This window comes from Melospiza georgiana, chromosome 18 (assembly GCF_028018845.1).
Source record: "Melospiza georgiana isolate bMelGeo1 chromosome 18, bMelGeo1.pri, whole genome shotgun sequence".
Taxonomy (NCBI): domain Eukaryota; kingdom Metazoa; phylum Chordata; class Aves; order Passeriformes; family Passerellidae; genus Melospiza; species Melospiza georgiana.
In genome coordinates, this window is record NC_080447.1 from 11538036 (window position 1) to 11554911 (window position 16876).

Consider the following 16876-nt stretch of genomic DNA (forward strand, 5'->3'; position numbering starts at 1 on the left):
TAGAAAAGATGATGTATTTATAGGCAGGGAAAATATCACCCTAAAGCTTTTAATCTTGGAGCTTGGCCAGACTTTGTTAATGAGTCAGTGTAGCAGAGCTGTGAGGCAAGAGGAGATGTGGGGTGTCAAAGGCTGGAGTGGGGCAGGGGGACTGGGCTGGTCTGGAATTGGGGCATTCACACCTTTCCTGACCCCTGTGGGTCCAGAGACAGCATCTCCGTGCTGAATGCCATCCAGGCAGACTTTGCTTCATGCTGGCTTTGCAGAGAGCCTTCTGGCTGGAAGACGTGTGGGCTTGCATCCTCACTGTGCCCAAGTTTCAGGCAGGCTGTGATTTGTGTTAATTCTGGTTAGGCATTCAGCATTTCTGCATGGGCACTGAGTTTGTGCTCAAGGGAGGTTCTGGGGTTTCTGGACAGACACAGTGGCTTAAGTTTTAGTAGATGAGTCCATAAATCCAAGGAGAGTTTGTACAGCTCCTTTCCTCAGCCTGGGTTTTGTGCTGCGCTTCAGCCTTGGAGCTGCAGCCTTGGAGCTGCAACCTTGGAGCTGCAGCTGTGCCTCCAGACTTGCCACAAACAGACATGGAGGACTGCTGCTTAAACTCTCAGTGAGATGTAGTGGTGGAGGGCAGGTTTCTCCCTGCCTGCCTTCCTGCCCTGCCGTGCTGCCTGCCAGAGGGTGCTGCAGTGGCAGCAGGCCGGGCAGAACGGGCATTATTGCATTTCTCCTTGCAGCTGGAGCACTGGTGCGGTGCCAGCTGAAGGTGGGGTGGCTGTGCTGGCTGAGAGGCAGCTGTGGAGCTGAGCAGGTGCCCTGGCACCCCTGCAGACAGGTTATTGCCGCCAGGTGTGGTCACAGCTCAGTCTGGCAGTGCTGGGTTTGAGCTGAAGGGACAGACAGACACCAAATCCAGTCTGTCGTGGTGTGAGGGTGCCTGGCCATGGGGAGACAACCATGTGTTTAGAATCACGGAGCCATTTAGGCTGGAAAACCCCTTTAAGATCATTGAGTCCAACCATTAACCCAGCACTGCCAAATCACCACCAATCCATGTCCCCAAGTGCCATATGCACAAGTTTTTAAAGCCCTCCAGAGGTGGTTGCTCCACAACTTTCTGGGGCAGCCAGACCACCATTTCAGAGAAGAATTTTTTCCTAACCAATCTAAAACTTTTTAGGTTTTTCCTAATCCAAATTCCTAAATTTTTTCCTAATCCAATCTAAACCTTCCCTGGTGCAGCTTGAGTCTATTGTATTTCCTCACTTGCTTAATCAGAACTTCAGAGCTAGGAGTGAGGTGAGGAAAAATATTTGTACCGCACAGTCACCAAATCCAGGAGCACAGAATGATTCTGCTGTTGATAAACAATCTTCGTGGATCCTAAAATATGCATTTTGAGAGGTGTGGGCTCTTGACTCTTCACCTAGTCAATGATTACTTCTGCATTCCTCTGGAACTGTGAATTCAAGCATAATGAGTTCCAATGGGTTCATCTCTGTGAGCAGGGCAGTACAAATACCAAATACAAGTTTTGGAGAGCTTTTGAGGAAGAGAAGTGGTTACTGCTTCTCCTACAAGGATGTTTTGCCCCTGGAAAAGGGTTCACTTCCTTTAAAAGGACATTCAGAGGAGGTCAGTGCACACAGGTCTGTGCAAAAGGACAGGATCAACTTGCAAATACTCTTGAGAGGTAAGGGGGAAACAGGAATTACCTTCATTGAGCCATTCCCCTCAGCCTGAAATTGCTGTGTGGGGTTTCTTATTCAACAGAATGCGTGAAAATGGGATTGTTTTTAGGACGCAGATGAAAGCTTGCCAAAAGAGAATGATGGGACCAGACTAACCAGTCTGAATGAGTCCAGGTCTAGTAAACAACTTCCAGTTTAATGGCAAAAGAGCACCTGAAAACATCTTTTGCAACAGCTGGGAGAACTGAGCTATTTTGATGAAGCATTTTGACTTTAAATTGGGAGTGACCATAACAATAATGTTTTTAATGGGGTTTATAAAAACTCATTCTGTACTACTTTAATAACTTGTGCTTTTGAGATTGAGTTCACCAGTTGTGGATTTCTGGGAGGTCCTCAACTAGGAAACACTGTGAAAACCATGGGAAATGGGGAATTCTGTGTTTATTCCACCTTTCTTTTTTTTTTTTCTTTTTTTTTTTCACTTCATAGCTTATGCTGAAGTGTCTTAAAAAACGTTGGATTTGATGCTAAAATTTCTGCAGGGAGACATGAGGGATTTTTGAGGAAAAAGTTGCCTCAAGAGGAAATTATTGTCTCTCTCTCTCAGTGAACTCAGAGTTTGATCTGCATTGGGCAGAACAATACATGCCATGGGGCTTCAGCAAAGCCTGTGCCTGTGGAGGAGTCACAAATTCTGCAATGCTGGCATTAACCAAGAGGGGCTGCTGGCCCCTGGGCAGGAACCAGCACGGAGGCACCGTCAGTGAGGAAGGCTTTAACTGAGTTAAATGGAGTTGCTGTTTTTGTCCAGGGACTGCTTCGCCCTCCTGCTTCAGGTGGGAGCAGTGCCTGGGTCTGAATTTAGGAGCCTCTTTGGGCTCCTTCATGGCTTGGCTGAACCTCTGTTTGAGTTCCCTTCTCACTGGTGGAGCTGCAGACTGAGTAAGAGCTCAATTCAAACATCTCCTGATGGAATGTCACAATTTGTGATGTGTCACCAGAGCATGGCCTGTGTCCTGTGACAAGAGTCCAGATGTCCAAACTCCCCTTGCATTTCTTGGGGAAGGCAGGGGAGGATATCTCAAATGGCCCAATTGTGGCTGCTGGGCTGTGAGGGGAGCACAGGGAGCTCTCAGGATGGTGCAGGGGTGTGGAGCTCTTGCAAGATGGTTTAAAGCAGAAACCTGTTGGGATTGAGTTTGTGGTTAAAGTTTTCAGTGTTGTCAGTGGCTGCTTCATTTACTGCTTCATTTGGGAACAAAGCAGTGCCTGATCGTGCCTGGGGTCCTTTGCCATGCCCTGGTATCCCACACTTCCATCCCCACTGCTCTCTCCCCAATTCTCCTCCTCTTCCAATTCCCCTGGCGCTTTCCCTGACCATGGCAGGTTCCTCATCCCCACAGAACACCCCAGCCCTCTTGGCAGGGATGTCAGGCCCTGCCTCTCCTGCCTGTCACTAGCTAGCCACCCCCTGTTGCGCTGGGGTACTTTAATTCAAGCCCAGTGTCGCGTTTAAATAAGGCTGTGCATGTTGGTGCTGGTGGTACAAGCACAGCCCTGCTGCTGTGGTCCTCTCCCTCTCCCAGTGCAGGTAAAGCAAGCAGGCTGCTCTGTAAATTCCATGGCTAGCACTTGCTGGTGGACCTTTATAACAGTGAGAAATAATTGTATTGCTTTTAATTGCTTTATAGCCCCTGGCTCCTGGAGACCTGCTGCTGCTGCTGCCAAAGCACTCTGTGCCTGGAGCCAGGCTTCCAAACAGCTGGATTTGGCAGGGATGGGAGGTTAAAGGCAGCCTCAGCAGACTGGGGAGCCTGCTCAGGTGGAGCCCTGCAGCTGCTGCTCCACTGCCATTAACAAACCATAATGGGGACTCAGCTCAGGGGCAAGGTTCAGACAGACCATTGCTCCAAATTCCTGCAGTGTGCCTGCCCAGGGCACAAGGAGCACAGAGAGCTGTGTTAGCAGAGGGTGTCTGCAGGCTCCTGATCCCTCCCCTGATTTCTGTACATCAAACCAAGCACACATTGGGCTCTGCTGGGCCGTGGTTGGGGTGTGCTCCCCTCTGGGGTCAGGCTGGGATGGGAGCTGAGCTGGCTGCGGAGGTGGAGAGGATTATCCCCAGCTGGGCTTGCTCTCTGCTCATTGCTGGAGAGGAGAAAGCTGCAGGTGTGGAGCCCATCCATCTGCTGCTTCCTGGGCAGGATCAGTGTGACAGATTGCACAGATGGACCTTCCTCAAGAGCATTCCCTGGAGTTACAGAGGCACGGGGTGGTGCAGCTCGGGGTCAGAGTCTGCAGGGCAGCCTGTGTGTGTGTGCTGCTGCCCAGGGGTGCATTATCCTCATGCCTGGCAGGCCAGGAGCTGTGCCTGGCTCACATGAAGTTGGTTGGAGGGCCCTTTCCAAGGTGTGTGCACGCAGCAGGCAGCAGGACACAGCATGGAGCTCTCCTGGCTCTGTGGGATGCTCACAGGTGTGATCCCATTCCAGGCAGGAGCTGAGAGCAGAGGCAGCACCTGGAATTTCCCTTCTCTCCTGCTGTCAGAACAACTTCCCTGAGGAGGCAGTGAAGCTCTGGAGAGCCCAGCCAGGAGCCCAGGGGTTAAATCAGCACTACAGGGCTTGAAGGACAGCCCAGCACAGAGCAGCCTTCAGACCAAACAAAGTACCTTCTGCTGAGCTGGGGCACAGATAAAAGATCCCATGGCATTTCTTGTGTAGCTTGGAGGAGACTGCCAGTGCTGAAGCTGAAATACCTCTGCCAACAAACAAAACTGTCTTTAAACTCTGAGGCTGTGTGTGAGCTATTGTTGGGGACATAATGGCTCCTCTGTTTCCCCGCACAGTCATTGCTCTGCAAACACACCACTGGTCTCTTTTAAAAGTGCTTGAGTGTAAATTGAGTTCTAGAACCTGGAAAGAGGTTTCATCCATTTCCTTTTACTACCCTCAGCTGACACTTGTTTACAGAGCAGCACATACAGAAGATTTACAGCTGCTTTACCTGGATGGAGATGGGCATCTGTAGTGCTCAGGCTGAGACTCACAGACACAGGACTTGCACAGAAAATGTGCCCAAATCCCCCGGTTTAGGGCAGGGGGTGAGGCTGGGGGGGCTGCTTGCTAATCACCCCCTCTAAGAAAAGTGTTGGTTTGGCTGGCCTGGCCTGTTTCCTTTATTTAGCTCAGTGCTGGCACACTCCCTGCTGCCTGCTGCCGAGTGTGTGCCTGCTGCAGGGCACTCAGGGCTGCTCTGCCTGCTGAGCTCACTCTGCCTTGGGCTGCTGGGCGCCCACACTGGGGCTGGTGCATCTGCTCTCCACCACAGTTCCATGGACTGGCTTTGCCCTGAGCATGGCAGAGGCTCTGGTAAGGTAAAGGACATCCTGGCTGCTGTGCTGGAGCTGTGGTAAAAACCCAGAGCTGCAGTACAAAGGGGGGAGGTGGTCTCTGAGGGCAGTATGATTAACTTGGGTCTGTTTTGCTGGAGTGGTCTTGTAATGGAAAAGAAAATGGATCAAAGAGTAGCTGTAGAAGCTGTATTTGCTGAAGTGCCCGTCCCAGCAGGGTGGCAGTGAGCGTCCATCCCCTCGGTGGCTCTCTGCTCATCCCTGTGTGTGCCCAGAGAGCTCCCTGGGCTCTGTGCTCACTCTCAGATGAGCAGCTGAGAGCAGGACTGGGCACGTGGGGAGGACCTGAGCCCTGGCCATGGCCCTCTGGGGGTGCTGGGATCACGGGGAAGGTGCTCTGGCCCAGGGCCCAGGCAGGAATGGGTGCTGTGCTCACACTGTGGCTTCAGCCAAGGCTGATTCCTAATGACCTAGATGTGTTTTGCACTGCTTCTTAGCAATACAATACAAGCAGTGTATTCTTAGTCTCTTCCAGACAGAGACTCCTCCACAGACCTGGCATTTAAAAGCAGATTATGTGAAGTTAAATTTTTTAATTTTAAAATTTTTTTTTGTCCTGAAGATGGTGTCAGCCATGACTGGCAGCAGTTGTGTTCTGCTCCCTGGATTTCCCTTCTGCCCTGTGCATCTGGAGGTTTCTGTGCTGTTTCCTGCCTGCTGTAAGGGTGATAGCTGATGGTTTGAGGATACCAAAGGAGGTGGCAGCAGGGCTGACCATCCTGTCTCTCCCCACAGGAAGATGAAGACGCGCTGTGTGGTGGTGGCAGTGGTGGCTGTGGCCCTGCTGGGGCTGGTGCTGTTCCTGGGGCTGTTCTTTGGGCTGCGCTCAGGGGACCCCCACACCTACAGGAGGGCGGCCGTGGCCACCGACGCGGGGCCCTGCTCCATCGTTGGCAGGTACCCACTGGGGGAGGGGTGCACTGGGGTCCCAGCACCAGGGGAGAGATGAGAATCTTCTGAGAATCCATGTCCCAGAAGGCTGATTTATTATTTTAAAAGAAAATTTATTATATTAAATTATATAATTATAATTATAATTATAATTATAATTATATTTTTATATAGAATTATATTTTATATAGAATTATATTTTATATATAATTATATTTTTATATATAATTATATTCTATATATAATTATGTTTTTATATATAATTAAATTAAATTGTATTAAAATTTTAGAAGAAAATTTATATTAAAAGAAAATGGTATATTAAAACTATACTAAAAGAATAGAAGAAAGGATTTCATCGGAAGGCTAGAAAGGAAGGAAAAATGGGATGATAATAAAATCTCGTGACTGAGCAGAGTTCCAACACAGCTGGACTGTGATTGGTCATCAAGTAGAAACAACTCACATGGACCAATCAAAGATGCACCTGTTTCATTTCCCAGCAGCAGATAATTATTTGTTTTATTTTACTCTGAGGCTTCTCAGCTTCTCGGGAGAAAAAATCCCAACAAAAGGATTTTTCATATATTTGACAACTCACTCACTGTGCTCTGCCTCTCATTGGCTCTGACAGCTCTGCCATGAGACACAACTGCTGCTTCCCCAATGTTCAGGTGCAATCCCTGCAGTTGCCCAGCCCATGAATATCCATCAAGCATGGATAATCAATCCCTAATCTACCTGTAGAAAGAGGAGATCCTAATAAACCCCAGGCTTTTACCATGCTTGACCAGCTTTACAGCAGCTGCTCACAGACAACATAGCAGGCAAAGGTTCCTTGGATCCACAATCAGTGAGATCAAGAGTTTTCTTTCTACCTCCTTTAAATAAAAACATTTATTGAGGTATCCTTCAGTTCTGGTCTCAAGTGCTGCAGGTTCAAGGCTCCTGAGCAAGCTGTAATTTCCCATGACAGTGTAATCAATGTGCGTGGAATGTCTGTCCCCCAGGTGTGTACTCTGTCACCTCTCGCTGTTCTCAGGCTGGTTGGGATGTGTCTCTGACGAGGCCACACTGACCACTGAGGGTCTGTTCTCCCTGGTGACAGAAGCTCAGAGCTTCCTGAGGAACCCATGGGCTGGGAGTGGACAGATGTGCCTCAGAGGGTGTGCCATGCAGTGCTGACAGGGAGCTGAGGCACCGTCTCATGTCCCTTCCCTCCTGCTCACAGGGACATCCTCAAGCAGGGAGGGTCGGCGGTGGACGCCGCGATCGCAGCCCTGCTGTGCGTGGGGCTCATGAATGCTCACAGCATGGGCATTGGAGGGGGCCTCTTCTTCACCATCTACAGCAGCACAGGTAAGGGACACGGCCTCACACACCTGGAACAGCTGGAGAGCTTTATCTAAGTGATTTACCCTACCTGGAGAAGGTGGATGATGCTCACAGCCTCTGGGGGAATGGCAAAAATAATTGCCAAGGACCTGGCTCACGTTGGTCAGAGTCCTCCAGCAGAGACCATGGCTGTGTGCAGAGTCCAGAGCTAAACATCATCTTCCTTGCTCTGTCATTAAAGGAAAAGTGGAAATCATTAATGCAAGAGAAGTGGCTCCAAAGAAAGCATCAGAGGACATGTTTGGGAACAACACACAGCTCTCTCTGAAAGGTATGGCATGCTTCAGCATTCCCTGCTACCAGCACATCTGCATTGAGAACATTCCTTATGGTTGGTTCTTGCCTACCTACAGGATTTCTCACCTAGAAATATCCTGGAATATCCTCTTGCACAATTTTCAAACTCTGTCCTGACAAAGAAGCTAAAACCAATGCCCTTTAAACTAGTCAGGGACCCCATCACTTTCTGCTTTTCACTTCTTGAAAAAGCAGGTGAATGCAAAGCACTGAGTGTGACCTGTTCCACATGTGCCATCTTTGCTTTCCACTTCTTTGAATTAATCTTTGTGTGGATCACCTTGGGTTTTGTCAGTTCAGGTGTTCTCCCTAAATTACTTGTTGTGGTGGCTTCAACCACAAGCCCCATCAGGCTTGGAGTGTCCAGAGAAGTTTCCTTTCAGGAAAGTATTTTCTAATAAGAAATAGAAAGAAATACTAACTAGTCCTCTTCATGGTCACTCTTCTAAGCAAGCATCTTGGAGGGGGTTTGAGCAGTGTATTGAACTTCCAGGAGATGCAAGAGAAAATGGGATTGAAGCAAACTGCAACATCACTGTGGGATGTGGCATCAGCCTGTTCCAGCTGTAGCTACAATGCTGTAACAAAGTTTTGGTTCCAGTACATGACAGTCTGTGTCCTCTCCCATGACAGCTCCTGTGTTCTGAGCAGCTTTGCTCTGATACAGAACCTACAGAGGGAAATGACCCCAAAACTGGAGTTACCAGCAAGAGCACAGAGGGCTTTCAGCGGTTCAGAATACGTAGGCACAAATGTCAGACCAAATTATTCTGTTAATTCTGTTAATTCTCACAATTTGAGCAGGTCACACAAGCCCTGCCTAAACCAGGGCTGGCAGAGATGCCTGCCCTACCTCCTGCTCCATCAAACACTTTCTTTTCTGGCTGTGGGAGACTTACCCCATTCCTTTTCTGCTCCAGGGGGACTGTCAATTGCTGTTCCAGGAGAAATCCGTGGCTATGAGCTGGCCCACAAACGGCATGGCAAACTGGCATGGAAAGATCTGTTCCTGCCCAGCATCAAGCTGGCCAGAGAAGGATTCCCTGTTGGGAAAGGCCTTGCTGCAGCCATCAAATCAAAAGAGGAGGCAATTGAAAGCAATCCCTTGCTGTGGTAGGTAGAGCAGTTGCTGTTCTATGCAGAGAAATTTGGGTTGGCTGCATCCAATCTGCAAATTCCCTGTGTTTGTGCAGTGCAGTGTCCATGAGGAGTGTATCATCATCATCCCCTGCCGTAACCACACTCACTGTGCCTGCTGGGGTCACTGCAGATACCTAAAGGTGCTAAATCATGGGGAATGTTCAGTCCTGACCTTTAAAGGGGGAGAAATTCTGCTCCTGAAGCCCATTTGTCTGAGCAAGGTGGAATTGGACTACGTGCTGGGGTCAGCCTGCCCAATGACAATGGATTTTCTGAATCCCTGCTTTTCCTCGTGCTGTGAGTGCACCAAGCTGATCCTGCCTGCATTTGGAGTAATTGCAGTCTCCTTGAACGTCTCATCTGCTGTCAGGCAGTGGGAATTGGGATCATCTCTGACTCTGCAATCAGCCTTCCTCAAGCAGTGCCTCTGACCATCCACTTCTGGCAAAGACTTTGAGCATGAAGGGTTTTAAACACTCCTCACTTCTTACAGTCAAACCCTTACTGTTTATGCACAGCCCTCATGGAAAACGTGCTTAATTCTCTCTTTTCCTAAAATCTCTGCCAGCTGCAGGTTTGTTTCCTATCTAATTGATAATGTACACCCTGGCCTGCCTCCTGTCCTTCAATCAGGCAGGTCCACAGCAGCACAATCATGATCCATCATGGGGAGCTAGAGAGAAAACAATCTACCTTGAAGTGATCTATCAGACAGGGACTGAAACACTTCTGGATTTACTGGAATCTGTGAACCTCATAGCTTAACAGGCTGTGCTCTGAACTGCACTGCTGAGTGCAAGGACTGTGGCCCCTCCTGGGCATCTTGAGGCACTTGTTGGCCCCTGGGGTGGGCAGGGAGGGTGGTGCCATGGTGAAAATCCCTGCTGCAGGCTCCATGGAGCACACTGGGCATGTGGAATTGCAGGTCAGAAAACACTGTTCAATTCTGTGTCCCAGTGCCAGGATCTGAGGAGCCCATGGCTCAGGCAGTTTCCTTCAGAACACACATAGTTCTGAACTTATCCCTCATATCTGATCTTCCCCATCTCCTTTCCCTGCTAGTGAAGTGTTCTGCAAAGGAGGGAAAATCCTGCAGGAGGGTGAAACCATCAAGATGCCCAAACTAGCCGAGACCTACGCCACCATAGCCAATGAAGGAGCAGATGCCTTTTACACAGGAAGCCTGGCAAAGCAGATCATTGCTGACATCCACAATGCAGGTGAGGGCCAGGACAGCCTTCCCAAGCAGCAGGAGTGACCACACTGCTCAGAGCCCCAGGAGCAGCCGGTGACTTGCAGAACCTTGGGAGAGGCCAGCCCTGAAATGCTGCCTCTGAGATCTGTGGCAGCAGCACACCCAAAAGAGGCACTTTAACAGATGTGTTTGAAACTCAGAAATCGAGAGTGTTTGCTGTGCATTGCTGGGCCACAGAGCCTCCCAAGTCTGTGCGGTTCAGGCTGTTCACAGAGCCTGAATGCCACGAGTTTGTGCCTAAAATGTTCCATGCGTGGTGGTCCTGTGAGCTCTGAGCTGTTTGATCCCTCGGTGCCACTAGATGGTGGCAGTATCCCATCCTCACCAGCCAGCACCGGGCTTGGTGAGCTCCCTGTGGGTAATTACTGGCTTCATTTGTGGTGGATAATTACTGACTCTCTTCCCCCTTCAGATAAGAAAGAATATTCAAATTATTCTACCTCTGGGGTGCCACAAAGCATCTGCACCCAAAAGTGCATCTTCCTCCTGTAAACAGAATTCATAAGGACATTTTGTAGCCTGACACTCCTGGTGTCCTTTGTAAAAAAAAAGATGGATCACCAGAGTTGTGGCTGCTGTAAATCAGCCCAACTTTGTGCTTAGGCTATCTGAGCATGAGATGGATCTATCAAGGGGTAAATCTCCTGGGCACACATCTTTGCTTTCCTCACCTTGTTGCCTTTTGGATTTGTCCACGCTGTGATTCATGGTGGTGTAGCATGACCTCCCCTTCCCACCAGAGATGACACAAACCCACATCTCCATTTCCCTTCTCTTTCCAGGGGGAATTGTCACATTGGAAGACCTGCGGGACTACAATGCCACAGTGATCGAGGACCCCATACAGATCCAACTCGGGGAGTTCACCCTCTACACACCCAGTGCCCCCCTGAGTGGCCCAGTGCTGGCCCTCATTCTGAACATATTGAAAGGTGAGAGTGCCACAGAGCAGTGCCCCACGGGCAGCAGGAGCTGGGGGAGCTCCAAAGACATCACCTTTTTTGGGGGAGCAAGGTTTTTTGGGGGCTAGGCCTCCAGCAGGTGAGAGGTCTGAGAGCCCAGGAGAGATCAGAGGTGCAGAAACATTCCTGTTCTGCTGTAAACTCAGGGATGTTGCCTTCCTACCTGAAATACAGGTGCAAGAGGAAAAATATTTTCCAGATGGGGGAGCTTCCCTGATACTTGTATGGGTGGAACCTAACATTTACTTGAGGCTTCTTTGGAAATCACCTCTGCAAGTACAAATTCTGCTGGTGACTCCCACAGTGCTCAGAACTACCAGAGCTCCTGAGCTCTCCATGTGGAGATGAGGACAGTCCAGTGACTGCATCTGGGCTTAGAGGTTCTACGTTTGGCACAGGTGCATTAGCAGTCCATGGACCCTGTGCTTTGTGTTCACACTTATTTGTGCTCTGTTTCCAGGATATAATTTCTCTGCTGCCAGCATCAGAACCGTGGAGGAGAAGGGTCTGACCTACCACCGCATCGTGGAGGCGTTTCGCTTCGCCTACGCCAAGAGGACTCTGCTGGGAGACCCCAAATTTGTCAACATTACAGAGGTACCTGGCAAAAACCTTTTCTTTCTGCAACACCAAATGTGACTGGGACATGGCTGAAAGTTTTTTGGTGACTCCACTTTGTCAGGCATGCTCTGTGCCCCTTGCTGTGACAGGCACAGAGACAGCTCTCAGTCAGAAAGTGATGTCCTGTGTGGCTCGTGGCTGAGCTGTCAGGGCTATAAATGGAGGCAACCTTCCTGCTGGAAGGAAAAGCAAACTCCTCAATTCACCAGGAAAGCTGGAGTACATTTAGGTCTAACTCTGCCTGCTTTTATAGTGTTTGAAGCCTTATTCACCATATTCCCAGCATCCCTGTGGCTCTCTAACCAGAGGCTTGCCTGTGGTAAAATGCTGCAGCAGATGGGAAGGGATAAGACTGCTTGTCCCAGCTTTGCACTTTGGGCTTTACTGCTGTGCCTGCAACAAGCAGCACACTCTGAGGCAGCCCAGTCTGGTGAACACAATTTTTCAACTTACAAAACTCAGGTCAGACCTTGCTTTGTCCTTGTCCTCTGCCCCATCCCATTCCTCTTGTCCCTGCAGCAAGTGTAGCCCTGCTTCCCTCACAGCAGTGTGGAGGCAGCTTTCCATAGCACTGCAATAATGGATGCTGATCAACTTCTACACAAAGGGGTGACTTTAACAGCTGCTCCTGTGACAGCTTAAAATGATCTTTTGCTACAGCGTCCATCTTCCAAGAAGGAAGACTGTCACCATGATATTTTATGAAAAATCCTTTTGCCAGGATTTTTTCTCCTAAGAAGCTGAGAGGGCTCAGAAAAGAAATGTTAACAATGATTATCTGCTGCTGTGGAATGCAACAGGTGCATCTGTGATTGGTCTCATGTGGTTGTATCTAATTAATGGCCAGTCACAGTCAGCTGGCTCAGACTCTCTGAGAGTCACGAGCTTTTGTTATCATTCCTTTATTTTCCTTGCTAGCCTTCTGATGAAATCCTTTTCTTCTATTCTTTTAGTATCGCTTTAATATATCACTTTCTTTTAATATGATATATATCATAAATTAATAAATCAGCCTTCTGAAACACAGAGTCAAGATTCTCATCTCTTCCCTTGTGCTGGAACCCCAGTGAACACCACCACAGGAGGACCCTTGGGGGGAACCTGTAGCCTCACTGCTGGGATTTGCCACTGTTGTGTGGTGTAAAGTATGGGATAATTTTTTCTCATGAGTGCGAAAAACGCCAATCACTTGTTTTTAAAATTTTAAAAGTTTCATAGTAATAAAATGGTTATATAAAAATAGTAATATAATTAGAGTAATAATAATTTGGACAGTTTGAATTAGGACAATATGAGACAATAGAGACAAAGAGTTACAGATGTGTGGGTACCTTTTTCTGGGCAGCGTGTGCATGAAAAAGGACCCCCGTTAACAGAGGATTAACCCTTAAAAGCCACAGCCTGTTGCATATTCATACACTTCATACATGATGCATAAATTCCATTTAAACACAGGATTCTGTCTGGTCATCATCAACGTCTTCATTCTAATCCTAACAGCACCTTCAAGGTGGGAAGAAGTTCGTTTCTTCTGATAAGAGAGCAATAAATTCTTTTTCTCTGAAAGATTCAGGTGTCCTGGGGCTGCTATCTCACTGCCAGTCCTTTCTTTAAAAAAAGTACCCTACATAGCATCATTTCTATTTTAACAATTTTTATAACCCGAAACTATATTTAACACAGTACTTAAGAGAGTTAATACAGCATTACTTTCTAAAACAACACATACAATATTCATTTTAATATTTGCCAAAAGCAAACCATAAAATACATGCATTTTTCACACGGGGACGCGTCTCAACGTGCTGAGTGGCTGCCCTGGGTTTCTCTGGCAGGCAATCAGGAACATGACATCGGAGCTGTTTGCGGACAACCTGCGGAGGAAGATCACAGACAGCACCTCGCACCCCGTGGGGTACTACGAGCCCGTGTACTACACTGGAGACAATGCCGGTACATCCCACGTCTCCGTTGTGGCTGACGATGGCAGTGCTGTGTCCGCCACCAGCACCATCAACCAATAGTAGGAGCTCAGACATTCCTTCCCCTGTGGGCCTTTGCCATCCTCCTAGCGCTGGTTCTGGGTGTCAAACACCTCTGAGTGTCACCTCTGGGGCGGGCTGTGGGTCAGCACTGCTGGGGATGGGCACTTCTGCCGAGCCTGCAGTCAGTGCTCAACACTGAGGCTTCTCTCAGTGCTTGTGTCCTCTCTCTTGTTGAATCCCACCACAACACTGGCTGCATCTGGATCTTCTCATGAGCACAGCTATTGCTGCTGGTTCTGATTTCCCGGGCTTTTGGAAGGAATTTGAGCTAATGCAGCTGGCCTGGGAGCGCAGTGTTTGGCTGTGAGGGCTGTCAGAAAGAGCTGTGTTCACACATATGGCCTGGAGCCAGGGTGTGAAGCTTATTTTTATCCATAGAAAATGTCTCCAGCTTGACACATCTAAGCAAAGCCCCAGTCATTCCCAAACGTGCTGCCTCTGAATGGAGGGCAGTGCTGCCCACCTGGAAGGGGCAGTAGTTGTCCTGATGTGCTGTGCTGGTTTTCCCCATGGGATCCTCTCAGGGGAGGTGTAGGAATGGCTCTGGGCTGCCTTTCCTCTGTGTGAAGCTGTGTACTCACAGTATTAACTGCTTCCTTCCCCCTAGGGGTGACAGAATGTCCTTTACAATGGGAGGGAGTGGAGTGTTACTCCAATCAAATCCCAGGTTTCACATCGCAGTAAATTCAGCTGAAGCTCTGCCTGGATTTGCTGTGGGTTTGACCTGACTTTGACAATTTGTTTTCCCCAGCTTTGGCTCTGATGTACGATCCAACGTGAGTGGAATCATATTTAACGATGAAATGGATGACTTCAGCTCACCTTACATCATCAATGGATTTGGGATCCCTCCTTCTCCAGCAAATTTCATAGCTCCAGGTAGCTGTAAACTGCATTCCTGACCCAACCTTTTGGCTGCATTGTGCATGCTCACACTGCAGCATCTGTGTCATGGGACCTGCAGGGGACAGGGATGGGAGAGAGTCAAGAAGGAAATGAGTGCAGGGGATGGTGGGATCCCCAAGGGCTGAGCAGGACATGAGCTGAGTCAGGAAGGTGAACACTGAGCCTCTGGGCTTAGATGTGGAGCAAGAGCTGGAAATTGTGAGCTGCAGGCAGAAAGCTGAGCCTCTGTGTTGCCTCTGTGTCCCCACCAGGTAAACAGCCCATGTCCTCTATGTGCCCCTCCATTTTGGTGGATAAAATGAAACAGGTGAGGATGGTGGTCGGTGCTTCTGGAGGAACAAAAATAACGACAGCAACAGCACTGGTACGTGAGGGTGTGGGCAAATGGGGCAAAATGGGAGAGGCAGCATTTGGGGGGACACCTGTCTGCACCTGTGACGGGATCATGGCTGTGGCTCCCTGCTGGGGCCAGGGGCTTGCAAAGGGGATTCCTGCCTGGCATTCTGAGGGCTCGACCTCCAACACCAACCCCTGCCAGGGCTACAAAGGTCTGCCATTAAATTGCCCCCTTTAGTGACTCCAGTGCCTCCTTTAGTGACATTTTCGCTGGCAAGTTGTTCTTACCACTTGCACAGGATTTGCTTTGAGTTCTGTTCTCTGCATCTCCATCTCCCTATTTACCTAGTTTAGAGTTGTTCCCATCCAACATCCCAAACTTTGGATCAAAGTCCTACAGAGAAACTAAGTAAGAACTCAGTTCAGGCATGGTGTCAGGCCTGACAGGCCGGGCCTCTGTGAGCTGCTGTGGCAGCAGCACCAGGCTGGATCTGGCCTTTTGGCTGAGGTAGAGGAGAATTCTGTAAAAACCACTACAAACAAGTTCCTAAGCCCTGGACTCTGAGTGTTCTCACCTCCCAGCAGCTCCAGCCTGCAGTTCAGTGCTGTAGAGAGGAGCCAGGCCCAGGGGAACTGTTTGTACAATAGCAGGAAGCTGTAGGTGTGTTTGCTGAGGTGACTGCTGTGTGCTTGGCTCCAGCAGCATAAACCCAGCCACCATGGCTTAGGGATCTGATCCTTTTGCTGCGTTCATTTTAGTCACTCATGGCTTCTTCGTGTGGAAATCTCCCTGAGCATATACAAGCTGCAATGTACCTTTGTTTTGCTTGGCCAAGAGAAGAACCTCTGAAAGCCACATAACCCAGAAATGGTGCCTTTGGTGTGCTCTGGTGAGCATCCTTGAGGCACCTCTGCCTGTCAGACTTCTCTGAACACAGTAATTAACATTGAGGCTTTTTGCTTCTCACAGACAATCATGAATTCCCTCTGGTTTGGTTATGATGTGAAGAACGCAGTGGAGGAGCCCAGAATTCACGATCAGCTGTTTCCCAACATCACAGAGCTGGAGCAGCAAATAGAGGAGGTTGGTCTCACCAGAGCCATACATGAACTTGTATGAGCTGGGCCCCTGGTGCTGGGAGGGCAGGCACTGTGGAAAACCATCAGATTTGGCCAAATGTTCCCAGGTGAGCAGCAGTAAAGCTGGTACAGGTCTGGTGCTGGGTCACAATGAGCTGTGCAAAGTGCACCTTCAGTCTCAGTCACACAGGGGTGAAGCCAGTGCATTGAAGAGTGACTTGAGTCTGACACTGAGCATCTGCTTGCAGTGATGCTTGGCACAAAGGAATTGCAAAGCAGCAAATCACATCAGGGCCCAGGCCATCCAGCAGTCTCAATCCAGTCAGTCTCAGGGAGCTCTTGTCCTGTTTTGTAGCCTCATGATGAATCTGGAAGGCCCAGAGGGACCTGGGAACAGGCTTGAAAATAATTCACAGTAGAGATGTCAGCATAGCACTGTCAGCTGGAGAGCTGATGGCAAGGTCTGCCTTGCTCTCCAGACCCCTCACCTGAGCTTCATTCACCCTGAGCACCTGCACATCCCCAGAGGCCTGAGGCAGGCACAGGCTTTGGACTTCTCTTATGCCTCTGTATCTGCCTCTGTGTACCTATCTCATATCTCTGTGCCTCTCTATTTGGGAAAACAGTCCTACATAATGCAGTTTTATCAAACTCTGCAGAAGTTCCTCTGTTAATAAGCTTATAATGAAGGTAAGAGCTGGAATCTGCCAGCACTGAGGAGGATGCCCTGCTCTCTACAAGTCCTGTCTTCTCCACCACTGCCAGACAGGATCCATCAGTCCTGGCTGTTAGTGTGTGAATATCTGTGACCAAGAATAGTGCTGGTAACCCACACTGAGCAC

General features: G+C 49.1%; 1 protein-coding gene across 5 annotated transcripts in view; it reads left to right on the top strand.

Annotated features, from left to right (window-relative positions):
* Positions 1-16876, top strand: part of GGT1 (gamma-glutamyltransferase 1) — a 44968-nt gene that overhangs the window by 26324 nt on the left and 1768 nt on the right. For 3 of the 5 annotated variants that reach the window (XM_058036916.1, XM_058036912.1, XM_058036915.1), the window contains 11 exons: positions 5842-6003; positions 7229-7356; positions 7574-7663; positions 8610-8802; positions 9892-10049; positions 10867-11016; positions 11507-11643; positions 13503-13690; positions 14464-14591; positions 14870-14982; positions 15925-16038. In XM_058036916.1, the coding sequence (XP_057892899.1) occupies positions 5846-6003; positions 7229-7356; positions 7574-7663; positions 8610-8802; positions 9892-10049; positions 10867-11016; positions 11507-11643; positions 13503-13690; positions 14464-14591; positions 14870-14982; positions 15925-16038 (1557 nt within the window). In that variant the 5' untranslated portion in view covers positions 5842-5845. Of the gene's footprint in view, positions 1-4925; positions 5071-5841; positions 6004-7228; positions 7357-7573; positions 7664-8609; positions 8803-9891; positions 10050-10866; positions 11017-11506; positions 11644-13502; positions 13691-14463; positions 14592-14869; positions 14983-15924; positions 16039-16876 lie in introns of those variants that run through there. The other 2 variants (XM_058036913.1, XM_058036914.1) reach the window with 2 other exon arrangements.